A 16,530-nucleotide genomic window follows, 5' to 3' on the forward strand; every position below is an offset into this window, starting at 1 on the left:
CCCCCACACTGCTCCTTGCAGCACAGCTTCCCCAAGTACCACACTGGGGTCAGCACTGACTGCGAGAGGAGAGCGCCCCTTTCTGAACCCCCAGCAGCATTCACGTTTCTCCAGCTCTCCCACGCAGGCAGCAATGCAGTGTGTTCCTGGTCAGCTCCAAGGCCAGGCTGGGAGCCCCTACCTCACTGCGCAGTGCATGGTGCTGTTGGGGAGGATGGCTCTGCATTTTACTGCTCCCTTGCTCTTCGCCTCGCGCCCCGATAGCTTTGCTCGTGGCCGAAGTGCTGTCGTCCTGCTCCAGTGCATGCTGGGAACCGGCCTCATTCTGGTCAAGCAACCGCTGGGACGAACTGTCCAGCTCCTGGGTCCCCTGGCAGCCCAGCCTGCGCTCGGGGCTGCCTGTCTCTGAATCACCTGGCAAGAGATGGGGAAGTAGCCATCAACTGTGTATTCACGCTGCCAGCTGAAGGGACTCCTCTGCTACCGAAAGCTGCCCATACTCAGAAGGCAACACCCATCTCCTCTGGGGAGACTCACCTTGCAGAAACAGAACTAGATGAGAGTATGTCTAGTGGTTACAGCAAGGGCTGGGAGTCAGGACTCCTGGGTTCTAGCCCTGGCTCTGTGAGAGGAGTGGGGTCTAGTGGGTTAGAGCAGGATGGAACAGAGCTAGGATTCCTTGGCTCTCTGCTGTGCTGTAGACGTTCATCTTCAATGAAAAAAAATAAGTTTATAATGGGGAAAAACTCCCTCCCTGACTACACTGCCTTTTGCTGCCAGTTCTACCTGTCAATCAACTACCAAGAACTGGGAGCTAAGCTCAGGACACACGACACTTTAATTTCAATTGTTGTTCATATTTTAACAGCTGCTGAAGTTGGGATAAGCATGAACTTGGCCTGACCTAAGTTAATCGGCACTGATTTACATTACACCAATCGACATGTGCTGTGGCAACTCTACAATACAGACACAGTCTACTGCCTTAAGTTGAAAGAGTTGAGCGGGAAGTTTCCAAGTTCAGCATCGCTAGTATAAGTCCACTTTTAATGCGTCCAGGACTGAGGCTTGCAGCTGAAATCAATTTATTTAGCAAGAATGCTCATATACGATCTTATTTATATTATTATCACAGTAGCATCTAGATGCATGAGTCACAAACCAGGACCCCACTGCACTAAGTGCCATACGACAACAGAACAAGAAGACAGGCCCATGGTGTTCAAGATGTTTTTGTTTCATGCTAGGAGGAAACCTTAAGTCAACAACAATATTTTTAAATAGTTGGAAACGCAACACCTTCTTTGTCAGGATTCCCCCAAGAATGACCGCTTCCCAGTTTGACACAGGGAATCCATAACCAACCTCTGCCCATCTGATCCCTCAGCCCTTTTCATCAGTGATCTGTATTTTTCCATCACTTTTGAATTTGGGATCTCAAAAGGGTTTCTTACAGCCTGCTGCTGAAATGCACCTGCCTATGGGGTGAAACGTGACACAGCTCTGGAGAACATCCAAAGCTTCCTGCTTCAAAGGCAATGCTACACTGCTGGCTTCCCCCAAGAGGGGGGAAAAGCCCTGAGCCACCAGAGAGCATATCCCAGCCATACCTGTGTGAGCTGAGAACTCCTCCTCCTCGTCAGACTCCACTTCCACGGTTTCTCTTTCCCGGGGAAGACCGCTCCTGCAGCAAGATGGGACAGGATGGGGGCATGGCTCCAGACTTCCCTCTCCCTTCACACTTTTCTAATCCCAGCCCTTTCCTTGGAAGGGTACTCCACAGGGATACAGACCCGATCCCCCCCCCCCCCCCCCAATTCCTCCCACTTTTCCCTGTGCCCTCGGTCCAACATGGCTCGCACAGAACAGTCCTTGGGTCTAGCTAAACCTGTCTCTCTGGGCCTGAAATGCAGTTGGCAGACTATGGACCTAGCTGCAGGACGTAACGGAGAATTTTCTCTGAGCACCAGCTACCAAATCCCTGCCTATGGGGAAAGGCAGAGACCTGTTGAGGGTGCTGGGGAGAGGCAGGGACGGGGACACCCTGTCTGTCCTAGTGCGAAGCCTGGGAGACGGCTGGCCACCAACAGCAATGCCTAGATGTCGTCAAGGCAGGTATAACCCATCTCCACTTAGCTTGCTAGCTTGGCTTGTCTGCAAGGGAGTTAGGAGCCCAGACCCTTGCATTCTCTCCTCTAATCCTGGGCACTTCCCTGTCTGCCACCTTGCTCCATTCTGTTACTGTATCGTATCCCTTATCCCATATTAGCCCTTCTCAGCCCTTCACCACTTTCTAATCTCCCACCCTCTGATCTGCTGATGCCCTGATGTCCCTATTACATCCAATCTTGGCCCACCCTGTGACCCCTTCCTGACCCATCCCTTGTCACTCAATCCCATTGTCATTACCTGCTAAACCCTGCCCCCCCACCCCACTGACTTCATCATGCTCACCACATTACTGCATCCCCACATTGCAACCTGTGTGTCCTCCCCATCACTACCCTGACCCCCATAAGCCCCAATCCTATTACACCTTCCTGTTTCCTGATCCCATGTGCCTAGCTGTTCCTTGTTACCTATGCCCTGTCCCATCCCTGCCAATCCCACAGCCCCACTTCCCCACCCAATCAGGCCAGTTACCCTGTGTCCCCCCACCACCAGTTCAGTCATCCCCTGATCCTAATGTGCCCACCCCGGCCTCCGGTGTCCTGTTTTTGCTAACTCAGTTGCCTCCTGACCCCACTTTGCGATGCCGTGCCCTGGAACCCCCGATCATGTCCCGACAATCCAGGGAGCCCGTGCCCAACCACCTCCAACCCTGTCACCCCCTGACCCCGTACTGCCAACCTCCTCGCCCTGTATCCCTCCATTGCCAACCCCCACCCCACCGATTCTGTCACCCCACGTCGCTCGCCTGCCAACCCATGACCCTGTCCTGCCAGCGCCTGCACACCATGCCTTGGCACCACCAACTCTGCCAAGGCCTGACCCTGTCCCACTAACTCCCTCACGCTGCGCCCTTCCAATGCCAAACCTGCCATCCCGAGCCCCACTGCCTCCGTCACTCCCAATACACGACCCTGTCCCTCCAGCCCCATCCCCCCATATCCTGCCATCCCTGCCACCCCAGGTCCCCATCTCACTGCCTCTTCCAACACCAGCACCTCTGCACTTTGTCCCGACAACTCAGCCACTCTGTTTCCCACCACCTTCAACCCACTAAGTCCCCGGTCCCAGCCTGTGAGCCATGTCACCCCTTTTCCCACCATCCCAGACGCTTCTACCACCTCCTTACCCAGTCCCACTTTTGCCTCCAGTGCCCTTGATTCCTGAACCCATCCTGCCAAGCCTGTCACATCAGGGTTTTGTCCCACTATCCCAGGTCCTGCCACTGTTACACCCTGGTCCTGTCCTGCCAACCCTATCATATTCCTGTAATCTGTGTCCTTCAAGCCTGATACCCTGGGTACTGTCACTAAGTCCACTAACCAATCACCCCGTCCTGTCACTGCATATCCCTCTACCTCCAACCCCAGTACCTTCTGACCCCATCCAGCCAACCCCAGTACTGTGGATCTCTGTATCATTAAACCTGCCAAACCCATCATCCTATACCCCCCCAATCCCATTACCTCACAACTCTGTCTTGCCAAGCCTGACACCCCAATGTCCACCATCTCCCTCTTCCCAAGACCCCGTGCTGCCGACTCCGTTTTGTCAACCACCTCTGTCCTGCCTGGAGACTGTCCTGCCTCTGCTGTCACTACCAATCTTGGCACACTGTCCCCCAGCAACCCCTGACCCAAACTGACAAACTCCCATTCCCCCTGATCCAGCCCTGGTGCCCCTGGCCCCACAAACTCCATGACTGCCTGTTGTGCCAACACCGATGTCCCCTGCCCCACTAAACCCATGGCTGCCTGCTGGGCCAACTCCTGATCCAGTCCCATCAACCCTGATGCTCCCTGCCCCACTGACCCCGCAATCACCTGTTACACAAGCTCTGATGCCCCCCGACCCCGCTCAGACACCCTCAGATCTGCAGCCCACTGAGACATACCCACTAGCTGTGCTGCTCCTGACTCCATAGCCACTGACCCACTTCAACCCAACCCCACTTGCCCTTTGACTTCTAACCCCTGCCCTCCCTCAGCCCCTATCCCTATTCCCCCTTGATCCCATCAGCCCCAGCCCAGCCCTCTCTTGCCCCTTGATCCCCAGTGCCTAACTAGGCAATCGCTTAGCCCAGAGTTGTGAGTTCAATCTTTGAGGGGGCCATTTAGGGATCTGGGGCAAAAATTGGGGATTGGCCCTGCTCTGAGCAGGGGGCTGGACTAGGTGACCTCCCAAGGTCCCTTCCCACCCTGAGATTCTAGGATTCTATGAACCCACCACCCTTTGACCCCCACCCCAACCCACCACGCCTTGCCCTCTGACCCTTTAACCTCTGATCCCTACAGCCCACGCCAACACCCTTTTGACCCTTGACCCCTGCACACCCCAACCCACCACCCTTTTGCCCTTTGACCCCATCCCCGTTGCCCCGGACGCCCCAGAGCGAGGCTCCCCCCGCCAGGGAAGGCGGCGGTTAGTGCCGCGCGGGGAGGGGGAGCGTTGGCGGCGCACGCGCTCCCTCCTCCCTCGCGCCCCCTCCCTCCCCAAGCGCGTCTCGCGCCCCTATGGGTAGGGGCGGGGGGGGGAGCGCGGAGCCCCGGCCGGGCCGCCATCTTACCTGGGTGGGAGGGGGGAGGAGGGAGGGAGGCGCCTCCTGCTCCGCCTCCTCCTGCCGCCGCCTCAGCCCCAGCGCCGCCGCCGGGCAAGATCCGCCGCCATCCGCAGCCCCCCGGCCGCAGCCACCCCGCCCCTCCCCGCGCTCGGGCCCCGCCGGCCCCGATCAGCCCCGCGCTGGCCCCTCCCACCCGAATGCCGACCCCGAACCAGGCCCCGCCGAGCCGAGCCGAGCCGCCGCGGCAAAATGGCGGACGCCACCACCTCCACCACCAGGGCCGCCCCCCCCGCGCCCGCTTCGCCGCCCGGCAACTCTCGCGAGAGGTGAAAGGGAGACACAGTCCGAGGCGCGAGGGATGACGGGAAGTGGAGTTCGAGCGGGGCAACGGGGACAGAACGGGACCAATGCGGCCGCGAAGTCTCGCGAGAGGAGGAAGCCGGGGAGCGCGGGAAGTGAAGTCTCGACTCCCGGCGAGGAAAGAAAGAGCTCTGAGCTCACGGGATTGTGGGAAATGGAGTCCAGCCCGAAGATAGGGCGCAGGGGATGACGGGAAAAGTAGTTCCATGGAGGGGCGGCAGAGGCGGGCGTTTGGAAATATTATTCCATAGAGCCCGGACAGAAGGGGAGGCGGAGAAACGTAGTTCCGTGGGAGCGGGCGGTGACACAAGAAGATGCTGAGAAATGCAGTTCTCCAGCCGAGTGCCGAGGAGGCTGCTGGGAAATGTAGTTCCATGGAAGGATGTCAAGGATTTTCCCCACCAATTTTTGAGGGGGTATTTCCCTTGAGCTCTTCAGGGAGAACACTGGAGCCGAACCAGGGTGGATTGTCACTATCTACTGTCTGGGGAAACTTAACAGAACCTTGTGATAATTTTTCTCTGCAAAATTTTCTGCCATGCCCCTTTTGCTGGTGCTCGTGTGTGGATGTGATCAGCGTCTTCACCTAGATGGAGCCATGGATGGGCTTTATGGAGAGAGAGCGCGAGTGGCCGGGCCTGTGCTATCGCTTGCTAAACTCTTGGGGCCACGAATTAGCCCCCATCAGATGATCTAGCTGGAATCCCCCAGGGCTGGTAACCTCCCCCAATGCTTCCTGCATCCAGCCCCACACCTCCCTGGCTGATCTAGAGCAGAGTTGAGAAAAAGACATCTTGTCTTTATTTAAACACTCCACCTGAGGAAGAATCCACCCTGTTTCTGCATAAACAATCCCAGTAGCTAATGAGTAAGGGGAGTGTAGGTCTGAGTGTATGGAGACAGATACATGGGGTGTGTGGGAGGATGGACAGAGGGGTCCATATGGGGATGAATGGATGGAAAGATGTGCATATGGAGGGACGGATATAGATGAGCGTGTATGGGAAGGGATGGATACAGACAGCCAGTATATGGGGATGGATGGACTGGATGTATTCAGAAGGACAGATTAGGTGGGTGTGGATGGAGCAGTGTGGATGTGGATAAGGATAGATGGGGGATGTGGAAGAGGAGGGATATGTGCAGGGAGGAAGGGGCATGCATGGGCATAGGTGGAGAGAGAAGGATGTATGTAGACAGAAAAGTAGCTTTTCAAATCCCATTTCAAGGTAATAGGATGCTATCAAATCATACATTGCAAACAAATCCATTCCCTCTGCTGTCTCACTATTGCCCCCTGGGGACAGCAGTCAGATGCACTTGAACCATCCAGCAACTTTTCCACGAACATCCTGCTTCCCTCTGAATTAACAGAGCAGGATCCATTAGGGCTCATCTTCCCCCTAGTCCTTGAGATCTGGGTTCTTTTTTGTTCCCATTTGAACAGGCTTCGTTCGGTATGAATAACACCCCCTTCACTCCCTTATTGCTCTTGGCTCTATCTGCTGGGGGAAATGGGTCAGCATATCACTGCACAACAGGAGGCATCCCTACCCCTAGCCTCAGGTTCTGTTGGGTCACAATGTCCCCCGCACTACGCATGATAATTATCCATTCTCGGGAGTGCTGTAGCACCGCGATAGTGCAGGCCAATTCTAAACTCTTGGGGCCAGGAATAAGCTCCTGGGCTGTAGAGCGCCCCATCCTGACTGCAATAGATAATTGTTAGTAATCCTCTGTAACATGGAGCATTTTTTCCATTTGCTGAACCCTTAAGGCTCCCAGTGCCCCATGTTCTAATCAATAGATGCTATTCCCCTCCTACAGCTGGGGATAGAACCCAAGAGTCTTAGCTCCCAGCCCTCCCACCAACCCTATTTCATTCCTTCTGTATACAGAACCTCACTTAAAAATGATTGGCTCTGGGTTGGAGCATCATGCCCAACATGGAGGAAGCTCAGGGTCAGGGCTGTGTCAGCAGCTGGTAGTTGGGAGAGGAGCCCCTCATTTTAGAAATACCCAGACCTCTCTGCTGTCACCATTTCCCCAGCAATAAAGCACCTCCTACTGGCCTGGTCAGTGCTGCAGGCTTCCACAGCTGCTCCTGTACTCTGCTTGCTGTAGCAGGCTCTTGGGGAGAGAGAAAGAGCACCCACGTGCCAAGCGCCCCTGCAATGCACCGGCACGGCCCTGCCAAAATGCAACTGCCACGGGAGTGAAGCACAGAGAAAATCTAGGGGCAGGTGCCAGTGGATCTTACCTGCAAAGGATGGGGCAGGGAATCAGGGGGCTTCGGTCCCCTTGTAGTTTTGTACTAGTGGAACAGGAGGGATGGGGAGCATGGTCTTGGGTGGAGAATGCTCCGGAAGCCTCCCAGAGCTGGGGGAGGGAGAGTCTTTCCAGCTGTAAAGGAACGCTGGCATACCAGCAATCATGCAGACCCCTCTCCGACGCAGATCAGGGCTGCTGTTGCATCCGGGGCAGTGTGGACCCCTCCCTAACTGGGACTGGGGCTGCAATCTACCAGGGGCCGCGCGGCCCTTTCCCCACATAGGTTTGAGGCCATGTCACACCAGGGGCTGCACGGACCCCTCCCTGCACAAGACTGGGGCTGCACGGATCTATCCCTGCACGGGATTGGGGCCGCATCACACCAGGGGCCGCACGGATCTGTCACACACAGGATCATGGCCGTGTCATGCTGGGGGCTACATGGACCTCACCCTGCACGGGATTGGGGTTGCCAGCACCCCAGGCTCTGCCCAGATCCCTCCCCAAATGGATCAGGGCTCCCATTGTGGAGGGTGCTGCCCAGACTGCAACTGAGACTGGGGCCCCCATTGTGCTGGGTGTCGCAGAGAGAGAGAATATGAGTCCCCGCCCCAAGAAGCTCACAATCTAAATCGACAAAGGGAAGAACAATTCTCCCTGTTTTACAGATACGGCCCAGAGAGATTTAAGGACGTGCCCAGGGTCACCCACAGCCTGCAATGGAGCCAGAAATGGAACCCAGGTGTCCTGGGTTGGGGCCTGAACCCCAGGATCAGCCCGCATATGGCCTCCCTCATTTTATTGCATCAAGGCACCAGCTGCCCACTCCTCCCCAGAGACTCCCAGCCCTGGGCCTGAATATTTAATCACTGGCATGTTCAGATCCTGCTGCCATGGATTATAACTCGGATCCCTGACCCGTCCCCAGGTAGAAGAAATCACAAAGAGTAATCCATCCAGAAGCACCAATCTGGGGTTTAATTAAACAGGGGGGGAGAGGAAGGGGAGGAACCGGCAGTGTCCAATGCAAGGGGCGGGGGTCTCCACTACCCTTCCCCTGCAGCCGTGTTATCCCTTTCCGATCAGGTCCAGTTGGGAGAGGGAGGGGAGCGTCACAACGTCAATACAGAAATAGAAAAAAGCGCGGTACATTAAAAATGAGGGGAGAGAAGAGGGGCGGGGGGGATCCTTTAAAATCACCACCTCAAACCTGGTATAAATGTACAAAACCCAGCTCACCTGAGGGTAGCAGGGACCTATTTACACTAGGCTGGGGGGCCCAGCTCCACTCCTGCCCCCTCCCCCCAGTCCACAGGGGAGCAAAGCAAGACACCCCCCCAAAATCCCCACTTACGGGGAGATTTGGGGGACCTGAAGCCCGACTCCTGCCCTGAAACCCCATGAGCTTGGGGAAATCGCCCTTTAACCCACACCTCTAACCCCCACCCGCCCTGGGATGATCCCAACAACCCAGATCTAAACCCCACCAGTCCAGTAGAGAACACCCCGACAGCTGGTCTTCCTCCCCCAAGCCCTCTCCATGGGACAACGTGGGGCACGCAATGCCAACCCTCCCTCGCCTGGACCCAGCCAGGCCAGGGGGAGATGGGGAGGCACAGCCACACCCTGAACTCCACTGTCCTGCCTCCCATCCCTTCTGACCGTATGTAGCAGCCAGGAGGGGGGCAGTTTCCTCAGCGCTCTCGCCCTTGATCCTGGCCAGTCCAAGGGATGGGGGCAGGGATCCTGCACCTGATGCCACGTTGGGGGGAGTGGATACCAGTGCTGATGCTAGGTGGGAGGGATGCTGACTGGCCTGGCATGGGGAGGACATGCTGCCCCTGATGCTGGGGTGGGCAGGGGAGAATTCTGCCCCTAATGGCAGGGTGGGGGGGATCCTAGCCAGCCCCATGTGGGGAGGTTATGCCATCTCTGATGCCAGGGCCTGGGACCTACAGGCATCATTATCTGGAGTCCCGGTCCTTGTAGGCGGTGGTGAGCTCACGGAGGTCCGGGGCACGGCGGGGGGAGCTGGGCCGGGCGCCGGGCACGGCAGGGATGAGGGGCGGAGGGGCGCCAAGCAACCCCTCTGGGGGTGGGGCCTTGGCCAGCAGCGTGGCATGCCGGGGGTAGGCCAGCAGCCCCGGGGGGTGCGGGCCCAGCCCATAGAGCCGTGCGCGCTCGTAGTCCTCGGGCAGCTCGCGCTCTAGATAGCGGGGCAGGGCGTAGGGCTCCCGCCAGGCCTCCAGGGCAGCATAGGGGGCACCAGGGGCTGGCCCAGCCACCAGATACGGGGAGCCCTGCGGCCGCTCGAAGACAGCCAGCGCCCCCAGCGGGTGGGAGACATGCAGAGCCCCGGGAAAGGGCCCGCCCGCCCGTAGTGCCCCCTCTAGGACACCCAGCTCCGGCTCCTCCTTCACCTTCACCTCCTTCTTGAGGGCAGGGTCAGGGTAGGGTGAGCGTGAAGCCCGGCCCCCCACTGGGCTGCCGTAACGCTGCTCCCGGCCTGGCTCACTGTGTGCTCGCATGGGGCCGTCTTCCAGCCCCAGGGATGCAGGGTGCTTAGTGGGGAGGGGCACTGGCGAAGCACGAGGGGGCGGCCTGGAGAAAAGGGTGTCCCTGGAACAGAGCTGGGGGTTAGTGCCACGAACTGGGCTGAGGCCAACACAATCTCCAACTCGTCCCCCTCCTCCTCAGTCCCTGATCCCCCCACATTCCTCAGCCATCCCATCCCCCTCCTCAATCCCTAGCCGTTCCATCTCCTTCCTCCCCCACACCAGCCCCGATCCCCTCCCAATCTCCGGCCAGCCCGTCCCCCCCTTCCCCAGAATCAGTCCCCGCTCCTGCACCTGGACCTCATTGACCGATCCCACCCTGACCCCCCCAACAATCCTCAGCCAGCCCTGCAACCCTCATCCCCGGCCCTCTTACATTGACCCCTACCCACCCAGCTGGCCTGCCCCCACCTCATACCTGTCCTTCTCGTCCTTTATGGCAGGCACCTCCCGCTTGTCCGGCTCCTTCTCGTGCTGGGCCGGTCCACGCTCAGCTGCATCACCAGCACCCCCTTTGGGCCAGGCGGGGGCAGTGGGGAAGGAGGGGGGCGTGCGGTGCAGCCGGTTCCATGGGTCGTGGGGGCTGCCATAGGCCTGAGCCCCAGGGCTGTCCTTCTGCCCAAACATGGAGCTGGAGTCTGGGATGGGAACACAGAGACCAGAACATGAGTCTGGGAAGGACCTAACTCCGCCGCTCCCAAAGTGGGCTCCATCCCCAGGGCTCTCCCTGCGTAGGCTCCACCTCTGCCAAGGGAGGCCCCACCCCCATGTCCCTTCCCTATCCAGGCCCTGCCTTATTCCATGGGGGATTAGCTTACAGAGGTTCTGAGAATAGGTCCCGCCCCTCAGGTGCGGGCTCCGCCCCTCTTCCCCCCAGAAATACCTGGGGCTCGCCTGCCCGCTTCAGCACGGGCCCTGCCCCAGGATTGTTCCTGGGCAATTACTGTCCCTCTTGGACACAGTGCCGCCCCGAACCCTTCCCCAGGGCTCACTGAGGCCCCACCTCCTCTCACATGGGGGTCTCACTCCCGAGAGCTCACCCGGCTCCACAACTTTTCCCTCACCGGCTCCGCCCCCAGCCTCTCACCACGCAGGTCCTGCTCCCTCCCAGGTGGGCTTCGGCCCTGAGGGGTCGCCCCACATGGGGCACAGAACAGTCCTCCCTCCTTCCCAGCACTGGAGTCCGCCCTCATGCTTGTGGCCCCGCCCCCTCTACTCACTGAAGGCGGGGTTCCCCAGGCCCCCGAAGGCCCCGTTGGAGAGCGCCCCCAGCGCGGCGAAGCTGGTGGGGCGGCTGAAAGGATCTGAAAAGCAAGGAGGAGGAAAGGGAGGGGTGAATGGGCGCAGCAATGCCCCTTGGGGCCCTCATGCCCCACCCCTGGCGTGGGCAGCACAGCCCACGTGCCTCATGTGCAGCCCCTGACTCCATGCCTAGTCCTGGTGCCCTGTACCCCGCCCCCAGCTCTTACCAAGGTGTGTGCTGGGGCCCAGGAAAGAGCTGTGTGGCGCGCTGGGGGGCCCAAAGGAGGCACCAGAGCTTGGATGGACAGCCCCTGTGGAGGACAGAAAGAGCATTAGATTGGTTGAGAGGAGTTCATCCCTACTGGGCCCACAGCCCTTGTCTAGATCATCTCCTTCCCTCCCTCCCGCCCCCAGCCTGAGCCCCAACCCCCCCCAGCCCCTGGGTTGCCTGTCTCTTCCCTCCCACAATTGGCTCCAATGCCCCCACGTCCCCCACCAGCCCAGTATCCCCTCCCCCAGATATGCCCAGTTTTCCCAATAACCTGGGTACCCAGGGCTGGGAGGGGGGCAGTGGCTGCAGGATCTTGGGGCCTGGAAGGCGCTGACCTGCGGGGGTAAAGAGCGTGGCGGGGCGCGTGAGCTCCTGGCCATGAGCCAGACTTCCAAAGGTCCCTGTGCCAGGAAGGCAGGTGATCAGGTCGTTCCGGAAATCCAGCTTGTGGGGATCACCCTGCATCAGCTGGGGAGAGGGGAGAAAGGAGGTCAGCAAAGGGGGGGACCTAACTGCATCTCACAGGGCCCATCTAGCCCACCCCCACCCAGGCAGAGTCGCCCCCAAGGTTACTCCCCAGGGCTCCATATGGCATCAGTCCCCGGGCTCACGTTCCTTGGTGCTAGGGAACGGGCCATCCTGGAGTTCTGGGAACCATGGGCCAGAGCTGACAGTCTGGGAGCACGTGTAATTCTGGGGAAAGTTAATGGCAGAAAGGTGAGGGAGGGGTCATCGGATTTGTTAAAAAAAAAAAAAAATCTACAGAATCCTCATTTCACGGGTGTCACCCTCTGCGATGGGCTCACAGTCCCCCCAGCTCTCGGTCCTCTGGTTGGTGGAAGTTTTGATAATACGTCAGCAGCAATGGGTCGAGTGGGGTATCATTCAAAAGCCCTTTCTCCCCGCACACAACGGGTCAGACCTAGAACAATTATTTAGTCTTGGGTTATTGAAAAATATTGATAAACCCAAGGGGTTTTTTAATTCTACTTTAACCCAGGGATGTGAAACATGCAGCCCCCCACAAGTGAAACTGGGGCCCTCGCCTGACAATGCCGTGGTAGCAGTTAATGCTCAGACCAGAAGACCGGATTCGTTTTTCTAAGGTTACGAGAGAGGGAAGGAGAGCTTCCCATTGATTTGGCGTCATCAGCAAAAGAGAAGCAGTTCAGTGGTGTCGATCATCGTTGTTATCAGCCTGGATTATTACACGAAAAGAGGTGTAATGGGGCGCTGGTTAAGACATCCAGTCACAAGTCACTGGGCTCCATCCACAAACTGCCAGCATTAGGCAAGTCTGGAGCAGCACCTGCAGGGGCGCTGATCATGGTGCTGCAGGTGCTGGCTGGTAGGAAAGGCAGGGGGGCAGGCTATGTGGCTGGGTCCCGGCGATCTCCGTGCAGCTGCTGGAGGTAGAAGACCGGCTGTACCAAGTGCCTGGAGGGCAAGGGGTTCCACATGGGGAGGGGGTGCAGAAGGGGAGTGCAAGGCTTAGGGGAGAAGGGGCACAGGAATCCACTTTGGCCTTCCAGAGGCGACATGTCGGGGGGCATGCGGGGTTACGTGGACCCCCAGATTTCTTGGGACACCTCGGGGTGGGATGCCCTGCAGCAAAGAGACAGTGCTGCCCTTGGCATCTGCACTCTCCAGGTGTCCCTGCAGCCCAGGGAGGAAGGAAGCAGCAGGACAGCTTGCTGAGGTGGTCACATGCCCCCCACCCCTTGCCAAAAAAACCCCTTTCAACTGTAGTTCCCCACTACCCACAGTTATATGTCGCCTGCCCTCTCCCCTGCCCACTTCTACAAAGGTTCTGGTGCCCTTGACGGAGTAAACCTGGACCATTGCAGACAGGGGTTTGTCCAACCCGTTTTGAAACCTCCAGTGGCAGGGATTCCACAACCTCCCTCAGAAGTCCAGTCCAGAGCTTCACGACCCTTAGCGTTAGAAAGTTTTTCCTAATATCTAACCTACATCACCCTGGCTGCAGTTTAAGCCCATTGCTTCTTGTTCTAGCTCCAGTGGACACGGAGAACAACTGATCAAGCCCCTACCCTACTCGAAGATGGTTAGCAAGTCTTCTCTCAGTTGACTTTTTGCTCAAGAATAACATGACCAGTTTTTTTAACCTTTCTTCCTAGGTCAGGTGTTTTAAAACTTTTTAATCATTTTTGTTGTTCTCCTCTGGACTCTCTCCAATTTGTCCACATCTTTCCTAAAGCGCAGCACTCGGAACTAGACACAGTGCTCCAGCTAAGGCCTCACCAGGGCAGAGTAGTGGGGGATAATTACCTTCCTTGTCTTAGATATGACACTCCTGTTAATACACCCCAGAACAATATTAGCCTTCTCCACAGCTACATCACCTTCTTGACTCATTCAATTTGTAACACACTCTAACCCCCAGATCCTTTTCAGCAGTGCAGCCACCCAGTTATTCCCCACATTGGGCCTTTGATTTTTCCTTCCTAAGTGAAGTACCTTGCACTCATCTTTATTAAATTTCATCTTGTTGAATTCAGACAAATTCTCTAATTTGTCAATGTTGTTTTGAATTCTAATCCTGTCCTCCAAAGGGCTTGCAACCCCTCCCAGTTTGGTGACATCTGGAAAATGTATAAGCATAGTCTCCACTCCATTATCCAAGTCATTAATGAAAATATTGAATAGTATCAGACCCAAGAATGACTCCTGTGGGACACCGCTAAATACACCCTCCCAGTTTGCCAGCAAACCACTGATAACTACTCTTTGACTACAATCTTTCCACCTCATGATAATTTCATCTAGACCACATTACCCTAGTTTGTGTATGAGAATGTCCGGTGGACAATATTAAAAGCCTTACTAAAAATCATGATAGGTCACATCTTGAAGGAAATTAGTTTGGTTTGGCATTATTTGTTTTTGCGAACAGGGAGTTTTGAGAGGGAGTTCTCCAGGGGAAGGAGGAGCAAATATGGGACCCTTGGGGTAAGTGGCTGTCTGTAGTGTGGGTTTGTGTTTGGGGGTTACTTGCTGTGTGCTGAGCTTGTGTTTGTTTGTTTGAAGGACCATGTGCTGTGGCCGGCAGCTGGAAGCTGTGAGCTTCTAAACAAGGTTTGAAATCTAGAAGTCTCTGTTCATCGGCTGAGCCTCAGTCAGAGGGCGGGGCTATCAAGAACGCCAGGGCTTGAGAAAGCCACTAGGGTGCTTTGCGACCAGGGAGTTTCGAGAGGGAGTTTGGAAACGGGAGGAGGTATACTTGACATTCTTTAAAACCTTTAAACTAAACTATAATCAAAACTTCTTGATTTAAACAAAAGCCCTGTCATTATCCTAGGTAGCTGTAGGAGAGAATGCAGGCACTATGTGTGAAAGAAAATGTAGAATTAAATGAAATAAAAATCTTAAATGAATCCACATGTTCCATAAAATCTCTATGGATAATAATTCCATGGTCTAATAAGAATATAAAACAGTAGGCATCTATTATCGACCACCTGACCAGGACACTGATAGTGATGATGAAATGCTAAGGGAGATTAGCGAGGCTACCAAATAAAAACCTCAATAATAGTGCGGGATTTCAATTATCCCCATATGGACTGAGTACATGTCATCTCAGGACGAAATGCAGAGACAAAATTTCTCGATACTTTAAATGACTGCTTCTTGGAGCAGCTGATACAGGAACCCACAAGGGGAGAGGCAACTCTTGATCTAATCCTGAGTGGAGTGCATGATCTGGTCCAAGAGGTAACTATAACAGGACCACTTGGAAACAGTGACCATAATATAACAACATTTAACATTCCTGTGGTGGGAAGAACACCTCCACAGCCCAACACTGTGGCATTTAATTTCAGAAAGGGGAACTATACAAAAATGAGGGGGTTAGTTAAACAGAAATTAAAAGATACAGTGACTAGAGTGAAATCCCTGCAAGCTGCATGGACACTTTTCAAAGACACCATAATAGAGGCCCAATTTAAATGTATACCCCAAATTAAAAAACACACAGTCAAAGAACTAAAAAAGAGCCACCATGGCTTAACAACCATGTCAAAGAAGCAGTGAGATAAAAAGGCATCTTTTAAAAAGTGGAAGTCAAATCCTAGTGGGGTAAATAGAAAGGAGCATAAACACTGCCAAATTAAATGTAAAAATGTAATTAGAAAAGCCAAAAAGGAGTCTGAAGAACAGCTAGCCAAAAACTCAAAAGGTAATACAAAAATATTTTAAGTACATCAGAAGCAGGAAGCCTGCTAAATAACCAGTGGGGCCCCTGGACGATCGAGATACAAAAGGAGCACTTAAAAGAACATAAAGGCATCGCAGAGAAACTAAATGAATTCTTTGCTTCAGTCTTCACGGCTGAGTATGTTAGGGAGATTCTCAAACCTGAGCCGTTGTTTGTAGGTGTCAAATCTGAGGAATTGTCACAGATTGGAGTGTCACTAGAGGAGGTTTTGGAATTAATTGATAAACTGAACAGGAACAAGTCAGCAGGACCAGATGGCATTCACCCAAGAGTTCTGAAAGAACTCAAACGTGAAATTGCGGCACGATTAACCATAGTTTGTAACCTGTCCTTTAAATCAGCTTCTGTACCCAATGACTGGAAGATAGCTAATGTAATGCCAATATTTAAGAAGGGCTCTAGAGGTGATCCTGAGAATTACAGACTGGTAAGTCTAACGTCAGTACCAGGCAAATTAGTTGAAACAATAGTAAAGAATAAAATTATCACACACGTTGAAGAACATAAATTGTTGGGAAAAAAAGTCAACATGGTTTCTGTAAAGGGAGATCATGTCTTACTAATCTATTCGAGTTCTTTGAAGGGATCAACAAACATGTGGATAAGGCGGATCCAGTGGACATAGTGTACTTAGATTTCCAGAAAGCCTTTGACAAGGTCCCTCACCAAAGGCTCTTATGGAAATTAAGTTGTCATGGGATAAGAGGGAAGCTCCTTTCATGGACTGAGAACTGGTTAAAAAACAGGGAACAAAGGGTAGGAATAAATGGTAAATTTTCAGAATGGGGAGGGGTAACTAGTGGTGTTCCCCAAGGGTCAGTCCTAGGACCAATCCTATTCAACTTATTCATAAATGATCTGG

At 54.9% G+C, this 16,530-nt stretch overlaps 2 protein-coding genes across 5 annotated transcripts in view; both read right to left on the reverse strand.

The window, feature by feature from the left end:
• SRCAP (Snf2 related CREBBP activator protein) overlaps positions 1-4,850 on the reverse strand; it is a 31,312-nt gene extending 26,462 nt beyond the window's left edge. The window contains exons 1-4 of one of the 3 annotated variants that reach the window (XM_048854405.2): positions 4,736-4,850; positions 1,611-1,684; positions 538-709; positions 182-414 (exon numbers count right to left, since the gene is read on the reverse strand). In XM_048854405.2, the coding sequence (XP_048710362.2) occupies positions 182-226 (45 nt within the window). In that variant the 5' untranslated portion in view covers positions 227-414; positions 538-709; positions 1,611-1,684; positions 4,736-4,850. Of the gene's footprint in view, positions 1-181; positions 415-537; positions 710-1,610; positions 1,801-4,735 lie in introns of those variants that run through there. The other 2 variants (XM_075130063.1, XM_075130064.1) reach the window with 2 other exon arrangements.
• Positions 4,851-8,315: 3,465 nt separating this feature from the next.
• FBRS (fibrosin) overlaps positions 8,316-16,530 on the reverse strand; it is a 31,763-nt gene continuing 23,548 nt past the window's right edge. For both annotated transcript variants that reach the window (XM_075130075.1, XM_048854423.2), the window contains 5 exons: positions 11,764-11,896; positions 11,385-11,468; positions 11,136-11,219; positions 10,334-10,553; positions 8,316-9,979 (listed from right to left, as the gene is read on the reverse strand). In XM_075130075.1, coding sequence (XP_074986176.1) covers positions 9,325-9,979; positions 10,334-10,553; positions 11,136-11,219; positions 11,385-11,468; positions 11,764-11,896 — 1,176 coding nt within the window. In that variant the 3' untranslated portion in view covers positions 8,316-9,324. The remainder of the gene's footprint in view (positions 9,980-10,333; positions 10,554-11,135; positions 11,220-11,384; positions 11,469-11,763; positions 11,897-16,530) is intronic.

Source organism: Caretta caretta, chromosome 6 (genome assembly GCF_965140235.1).
Source record: "Caretta caretta isolate rCarCar2 chromosome 6, rCarCar1.hap1, whole genome shotgun sequence".
NCBI lineage: Eukaryota > Metazoa > Chordata > Testudines > Cheloniidae > Caretta > Caretta caretta.